Raw genomic sequence first — 8,568 nt, 5'->3', positions numbered from 1 at the left:
TACAGTGAGAAGTCCTGCTGAGCCACTGTGGGTGTTTAATGGGAGAAGAGGTGATTATGATTAAGCAGGTAAAAATTTAGACTGAGATACAATGGAGAAGCAAGCTGCATTTGAGCTTTGATCCTCCTTCCCCCTCCCACTATGATTATTCTATTATCTAGATTTCTCATCCTGTTTTCTACTATTAGTAAAAAGTTTATTTGAAAAGAGGGTCATAAACATTCTTCTGTTCCTGCTGCTTATTCCACACTTAAGGTTCTATTCTTCTATGGCTATGTCTACACTATGAGGTGGGATATGATTACCAGCTTGTGTACACATGCTCACATGAGAATAAATAGCAGTGTAGCCATGGTCGTATGGGCAGCAGTGACATGTCTCCACCACGCTGAGTACTTACCCACAGAGTATTTACCATGGCTACACTACTTTTCATACTTGAGCTAACAAGTCTCTGTCTGCGGGCCTGAGCTCGTAGACATAGACATGGCATCACAGTGATTTCTAGAGAGAGTAATTGTGTAAATGATGTAAACTTTTTTTTAATAATAAGAGTTGAGTTGGCAATTTATTTCAACAGCATAAAGTCATGCAAGATCACTACACAAATAGGTACATCACAAACACAGTTGCTGAATGAATCACAGTATTACAATATAAGGCCCCTATCCTGCAAACACACTTTTACTTGAAATCAATGCGACTACTCATGTAGTAAATTTAAGAATATGTTTGTGTTTGTAGGATTGGGGCCTAAAGTATTACAGAGCTTAAGCAGTTTGCACCTCCAGGAGCCATTTGTTATCTGATCACTTCCATTTAATATTCAAATATAAAGTCAGAGCATACAAACCACTGATTTTCTAACATAGGATGCATTCTCACACAACACTATATCATACTATGTTTTGAGACCCTTTAATTATATAACACATATACACACAATATGGACAAACCAGACCTACGGTTGCCATAACAGAGAATTTGTCTTGCTTCTGTAGCTTTCGTTCTGAATCCCACACAGATGCTGTCAGGTCATATGTCGCCAAAAATGTAGTTTCATTTGTTTCCCAAAACCTAATACTGACAAATATTGCCATGACTCCCCCCCCCCCACCGCATTTAAATCTCAATGGTATCTTACTTACCCACACACATTCCCCAGCAGTTTTACAACCTACACATTGTAACAGAGTGCTAGTGCATAAGGACCTGAAAGAGAAGTCAACTAGAAACCGACTAGTCTATTTTCATTCATCAAGCTAATACACAAAAGGACCATAGCATCAAGTGATTAAAACATTAGAACTTGAATTTTAACAATCTCTGGTTTTTAAAAATATTTTTCTACCCTGACATTGTCTTCTTAAGTTTTTAATTTTTGTTTACCTTTGTATGGTAATCATGAAATGTGTCCTTTTAACCTGACGTCTTCACTACTAACCGTTCCCAGCAACGCAAGACTCCTGTCCTTTGAGGTCCCCGCATTGCACATTAAGGTTCTTAAAGAAGATCCACCGCCCTCAAAAAGAATCATACAAAGAACCAACTAAAATGAAATGCAACTTCTGTATTTCCACTCCCTATCTACTTCATCCTCCATAGTTACCTGTATATTGTGCCAATCCTGCACTTATAACACATGCAAAATTTCAATGATGATACTGCCCTGTGTTTTGTCCGTTATAATAACTAGTTCCTTCCTTTCAGTAATGTCACAATTCATATTTGAGCCTGGGTCTGAAAGGCAAACTCTATTCATAATCCTTAAATAGAGTATTCTATTAGCAAAAATAGTCATTAGAAAAATAGTTGGTGTTGAAATTTCAAGTTTGAGACTTCAGAGCAACAATCCAAGAGGATGAACAGGAGAATCGACACAGGTGTTAGATCTGCTCAATCTATGGCCCCAATTTAGCAAGCCAAAATAGCATATTCTTAATTTTAATAGGACTTAAGTCCTTTGCTGAATCGGGGACTGTATGAAAACTCCTAAGTGCATAAGGGCATAACTGAAGTCCTCCTGTGAATCAGGAGAATACAGCAAGTGTATCACAGGTTTAAAAGGCTTAGTCTGAGCATGTCTTAAGTATTCCTTAAAGATACTTTATGGAGCAATTTTCACTTACTAGATCTGACTGAACAATAACCCAGTGTCTGTTCCAGGTGCCCGGTGTCGTCTAACAAAGTTTTCAGACAAATCACATCTTTCCCCAAATATCCCTGGTTGTCCCATCCCCATTAGCAAAGCGGCAACATCAGTCCTTTGATATTACAGCTACTGCGAGTACACTCACCTCATAACAATCCTAACTATGATGATCTTATTGATCATGGACCCATTGTTTATTCTGTAACTGACTCATGAGAATTACTGGAATTCTTACAAATCCCAAATAAAAGGGAGGGGCAGACGTAAAATGTAATTTGATACCTTATATGTCTCAATGGATTGCTCAGTATCCTATTGGGATAAACATTGTTAGGGAAGTGCTATTCCATTATGCTCATCAATTTCAGAACACAAGTAAACATATAAAAATGAATTATATTTATATAATTATACAGTGCTGACCTTATGTACAGTAAATAAAAAATGCAATGGAATCTGTGCAGAGGTTATGATACATATGTTATGGAAAAGCATTTCACATTAGTTTAAAAATTTGCTGTAGGTTGGCACCTTAGGATTTGCTTTAAAAGAATGCAAGTTGTTTATAACAACTTAGTGGTAGTTTAAATCCAGCTGCTTTGGAGCATGACTGCAAGCTGAACATATAATTTATTCTAAATACAGTTCTGCATTGGTATTGAGGTCTAGGGTGAAATCCTATCTCAATTGAAAGAAATGAGAGTTTTGCCATTGACTTCAATAAGATCAGGATTTCATCCTTGGTCTTTACATTTTCAGTCGGTTGTAGTGGAGTAGCCAAAACGAGACACTGCTATTAGCAACAGAGCAGACACTTAATTCAAGATACCACACTTCAAACAGTTGGGGTTTTTTTGTTTCTTAAATAAAGATAAAGTAAATCTTATTGTAGAAATGGTAGTAAAGGAGGCATTTTTTGTTATGTAATATTGTTCTTAATTGACTGTGGTATATTGAGCTTTCACTGTTAAGAGACAAGATTTGGAGATTATGCATGCTTTAGATTTAAAAGTAGAGGCAGAATAATGCTTAAATGCCTCAGTACACAGAAAAGGCATGTTTACAAAACAGCAATAAACACTGTAGATAATAATAATAATAATAATAATAGAAATAGAATAGTCACTCAAAATGAGTGACTAGACAGGGTTGGATTTTGAAGGAAAGAGTCCACAGAGGTCTGAGATAAAAAGGTATCAGCCTGAGTTAAGAATAGCAATATTTTCCAAAAAGCCCTTGAATCATATATCACATGCTCTTCAAAAAGTTGCTGGCTTCTAGTTAAATATTCACACATTTGGTGTATGAAAGATGTATAATTTTTAAGGGGTATGTGGTATGTATAGGTGTTAAATTACAGTAGCTTGACTGTAATATCTGCCACAGAGACTCATGACACTTTATGGCTCCCACACTGCTCCCATTACTGAGGGAAGAGAAGAGAAAATAGGCCTCTTTCCTTCTCTCCTGAACATAGGAAAATTCTTATTGGTTTGCATGTTACTAGTTTTCACCAACCAAATTGCTTTGTTCCATATCTTCTGAAACCCCCTGTACTGAATTATATTGGCTGCACTGACACTTACTAGCAAGGAAAATTCTGAGGAACTGCAGGCTTTCCTTGCAACTTAACCCAGACAAAAAGCTGTTCAGGATGTACAGAGTTTGTGCAATTAAAATGGATATATGATTTGTGAACACCTCTCAGAAAGGAACTGAATGGGCAGTACCGATCTGGCCACACACAGTAGTACAGGAAACAATATTTAACTAGGAGTTTTTACCAATGCAGAATACAATCCTGAGGCTGCTTTTATTTTCCATTAAAAGATATTTCTAGGCTTAATACAAGTTGATTTAGAAACAGTAACTTTCCTGAATGCAAAATACATACATATGGAAGTGAAATTAGCTTGTTTTCAGCTTCCATCATTTCTGCCTAGGTACTTAGATGGCCTCTATCATCTGCTTTCAGGATGAAACTCTAATCTTCACTATTTTATATGGCACTTGGATACACAGAGTTAAGAGATACCTGATAAAATAAATTCACTAGATGAATTTATGACTGAAAGCAGGGAGCAGAACTATATCAAACACCCCACCCCACCCCACCCCCGCACACACACACACTTTCATGGCTTGGAAGGTGTGTTAAATTCACCTTCTGTGAGATTTTCAGGAAATCTGGTTTATTTGGCTTACACAGTAAGCTACTCTTTGTACATTGTGTTCTGGATAAAGATGTGATTAAAATATTACACAAGTTACAGGTCACATTTTTTTCTCTTTACACAACTGCTGATAAGTAATTTGTGCTTTTATAAATACAGTATTATACGTTCTATGTACAGGCACTGACAGACTCTGGTGCTGCTGTTAACCAGCCATCCACAGAAAGAATGGAATAATGATAGTGGGCAGGGTGGTGGAAGGTGCCAAACCCAGACAGACTATAGATGCTAATCCCAGGAGCGCTGAAGCAAGAACACTTCTCTGGTCCCGAATAATCATCTTCACTGTTTCACAGAACTGCAAAAGTCAGAGGGAAAGGTTCACAGTTAAATATGAAATCATTCTAAACTGATAGGTATTGTGAGGGCAAGGAGAAAGCAGACCATCAAAGACTGTTCTGTACCAGGGATTCAACTTCTGTGGGCTAGAAAGGGATGGCTGGGTGAGTGAAAAGGGATCTATTCCCCTTAGAAACTGCCCCTGGCCCCATTGGAGTCCGTAGGAGCTTTACTACTGACTGCAGTGCATGCAGGATCGGGTCCTTAGAGACGCCAAGCCTATCTTAAGAGTTCATTACTAGTTGTCTAATGAATCACGCTTTATTTTCTTGATGATCAACGTCACTGCAGAGAGGTTAAATTTAGCTGCCGGTTAAGTTATTTCTAAGCAGCTTGGAAATTGTTTTCATGACTTGCAAAACCTGTAACTGATTGTAATTTGGTGTGAAACCTACATGGCAGGAGAATTTAAGTGGATAGGATGGTGGGCAAGCCATTCTGGTGAACTGACTGTTAGCATCTACTGGAAAATTACGCTTTCATAGAGACACTCCCCTCTCCCCTTTACATACTACAGATTTCAGACTGAAATACGCCTGGAGTCAGTCTTTGCAATCCCTTAAAATGCCATTAATTCTGTTTGATCTCCTGCTGAATAAAACATCCAAGATCCTGCTTGGCGTTGGATGGGGAAGGGAGAGACAGTGAAACAGTGTTTTGCAGCAGTCTGTGGCTGCAGTGCCAGTATACAGTAACTTCAGATCAGAGAGCTGAGTATTGACTAGACTGCTCAAAAGATTGCTTACTTACGGAAACCAGGCCTCAGCACCAAGTGACCTACTTCTCAGGGAGTACACTTGGAAAAAAAACAAGTTTTTTTTGTTTTTTTTTTAAGAATTGTGAAGATTGAGCCCAACTGAGATTTTACACAGCCTATCCTCTCACCAAGCTGTTTGTTGGACTATTCAAGCCACACACAAAAACTCTGTTATTCTGGAGGTGCTAAATAGTAACACCAATTAAAATCTGTTCTGATTCTGTAAAACCTAGCAAAGCTTTCAAACTCATGGAAAGTGCTCCACTACTAATACACACAGATTAAATATTTTACTTTAAATAAAAAATAATAATAATAAAGAAGCTGACTAGCCTCTGTTCCTTGGCTGAAATGAGCACACAGGGTAGTATGTGCTCCAACATAATTATCACGCAGAAACATGGCTTTCACTGCGAGAAATTATTTGCGCTACCTAAATAAATCTGACATGTTTACTTTTGTAGGCTTGTAAAGTGCGTGGGGGACTCCTTTCCAAACTAGCCTTGGGCTGCTGCTATCACTGACTTCAGACACCTCATAATGTGGCAACTGTACGTTTCTTTTATCTGGGGAGGAAAGGCCTGCCAGCTCTTTTCCAAAATCCATGATCTCTCTGGTGGCACAGGATTTGCTGAGAACCTAGTAGGTTTAACTAAAAACTGGTAAATGGACGGAGTTGCTGGGCTTTTTCATTTCTAGAGAGCATGGATCCAGTGCCTCAAAGTAAAGTATCATTCGTATCATTGGTTTAGATCATCAGAAGGTGAAAGGGGGGGGTGTGTGCTTTGTTGGCAGAAATTTGCTTTTATTTTTCTTTATTTTCCCCCCCGTCGACTGATGCCAGTCTTGCATCTTTAAACAAATTCACTGTCTGTCTCCCTACCCCCAGCTCAGAGATTATTAGCCATGAAACACCTGGTTTATCAGTGCCACAAGCCCTTTCAGGTATAGGGGGTACTTTCCTCCTCACCCATGCCAAATAGAGCTACTTTATTCAGGTCAAATACTAGCCTAGAGTTTGATTTCATAGAGGATGCTTTACTCTGAATGTACCTTTGTGGCAGATCACATTATCAATGAGATTCCTCTTTCTTCGCATACTTTTAGAACCTTGCCAATTTCAAGAGTCTGTGTTTCTTCCACTAAGTTAGCCTTTGAGGTGGTGGGGGCTTGATTTGCAGCAATAACAATGCTTGGAACCAAACAGCCTTGGGTTTTAACCCGTTTCCAAGCATTCTAATTGGGTTTGAAATGGGGGGAGACTCCCTTTGGGGGCAGGTGGAAATGACTTACAGAGGGGTGAGTTTGTAACTTCTACCTGTATTTACACATTTTTGGGCCCTCTGCGTGGACAGATTCCTTTCATGCTGAGTCTAGCAAACCATTAGCAGTCAAGGACCAAAATCCCTTTCAGCGTTAATGGTCCATTGCAGGATGTCAGGTCATTTGACCTCATGGGAGATTTGAAGTGTTAAGACTGTCTCTTGCCAGTTTTCAGGCTCCGGGGTGTTAGGAAACACTAGACAAGGGACTAGAAGTATGTAGACAAAGTTCAAAACCTCCAGCTAATGATGGCTTCAGACAACTCCTTTTGCAAGCAGCTTTTGGAGTAGCAGCCAAAGAACCAGGGGGAGGAGGAGAAGGGAGCCTCCCACCCCCCGCCCCTGCCCCCCAGAGAAGGCTCACGGTAAGCTACTGATGCTGCTCATGCAGGGGGAAAGAGGCTGAGAGAGCTCTCCTTTCACACAGGGGAACGACATGGTTAAAGTTACAGCAAGATCGTTGGGGCTCCTGCTGGGGCAGTTTCCCTCTCCAGTTCCCCCGGCCACCAGTCTTCCAAGACTCTGCGTCCTGTCCTCGCTCACTCCAGCTGGGCAGGTGTTTGGCTCACATGCCGGGTGGGAGGCCAGGGGGACTTCCAATCCGTTCGCCAGGTAACTCTAAAGCTGTTTTCAGAGTAGCTGCCGTGTAAGTCTGTATCCCCAAAAAGAAAAGGAGGACTTGTGGCACCATAGAGACTAACCAATTTATTTGAGCATAAGCTTTCGTGAGCTCACTTCATCGGATGCACGCTGTGGAAAATACAGTGGGGAGATTTATATACACAGAGAACATGAAACAATGGGTGTTACCATACACACGGTAAGGAGAGTGATCAGGGAAGGTGAGCTATTACCAGCAGGAGAGAAAAAAACCCTTTGGTAGTGATTTGTGCCCGCCCAGGGGGAGGTAGCTCGTCCTAGCGTGTAGGGTTTCCACGGGACGTCAGACGGTAAGCGGGGCAGCCAGCAAAGCGAACAGATCGGCTCCGCTTTGCTCCCCCCGCCCCCAGACACAGAGGGGAGATGGGCAGAGGACCAGCACACACCTGTACCAGTCACCCCAGGCCAACCCGGGGTGGGTGTGTCCCCTCCCCTAGCGAGGCAGGGCGCCCGGCTGAGCGGGGCCCCGGGCGGGCTTTACCTTGTCGGTCTGGAAGCTGACCGCCGAGCCGTAGCGGCAGTAGGTGACGAAGTGCTCGCAGTTGTTCCACAGCAGGCTGTACGCCGTGGCCCCCACCAGCTTCTCCGCCCGCCGGGCCACCTCCTCCTCGCACAGCGCCTTGCTCGGGAAGGCCTCGTCCATGTGGTTCGCCAGGATGGAGCCGCCGTAGGCGAAGTCCTCCACCGTGTCCACCCGGATGCGGGCCATTCTGGCCAGGACGCCCAGGACGAGCCTCTTGTTGGTCACCACCTGCTGGATCTGCCGCTGGTCGTCGGTGAAGGCGGGCAGGATGTCCGGCATCAGGTGCGCCACGCGGTTGTCCCCGAGGTAGATGCCGAAGTGGACGAAGAGGGTGCGGGGCACCTCCAGCAGGTCGCCCCGCTTGAAGCGGGTGGCGTCGCAGGAGCTGGCGGGCTTCGCCTCTTCCTCCGCCGCGCCGGGGCCCTCGCTGCACAGCCTGAGGTTGGCCAGGAGGAGCAGCTTCTCCAGCAGCAGGGAGGCCACTTGGTACATGGGGTTCTTCATGCTGCGGGCCTGGAGGCTTTCCCTGGCCTTCCTCCTGCGGCGGGATGCTGCCACCCACCCCTGCATCCCGCCTTCTT

The 8,568-nt window shown here is 42.8% G+C and overlaps 1 protein-coding gene across 1 annotated transcript; it reads right to left on the bottom strand.

Moving 5' to 3' along the window:
* Positions 1-797: 797 nt before the first annotated feature.
* On the bottom strand, positions 798-8,568 carry LRAT (lecithin retinol acyltransferase). Its single transcript, XM_048847448.2, has 2 exons — positions 7,946-8,568; positions 798-4,684 (listed from the first exon to the last, which is right to left on the bottom strand). Exons 1-2 carry the CDS (start codon positions 8,555-8,557, stop codon positions 4,532-4,534), a joined length of 765 nt encoding a protein of 254 aa, XP_048703405.1. The 5' UTR covers positions 8,558-8,568; the 3' UTR covers positions 798-4,531.

Source organism: Caretta caretta, chromosome 4 (genome assembly GCF_965140235.1).
Source record: "Caretta caretta isolate rCarCar2 chromosome 4, rCarCar1.hap1, whole genome shotgun sequence".
Classification (NCBI taxonomy): Eukaryota; Metazoa; Chordata; order Testudines; family Cheloniidae; genus Caretta; species Caretta caretta.
Note: the sequence above shows the minus strand (reverse complement) of the source record. Positions and strands in the feature narration are given on the sequence as shown.

Coding starts and splice junctions, on each gene's coding strand:
- LRAT (XM_048847448.2), bottom strand. CDS start 8,557: ATGCAGGGGTGGGTGGCAGCATCCCGCCGCAGGAGGAAGGCCAGGGAA. Junction 4,685..7,945: donor TCAGCTTCCAGACCGACAAG/GTAAAGCCCGCC, acceptor TGACTTTTGCAG/TTCTGTGAAACAGTGAAGAT.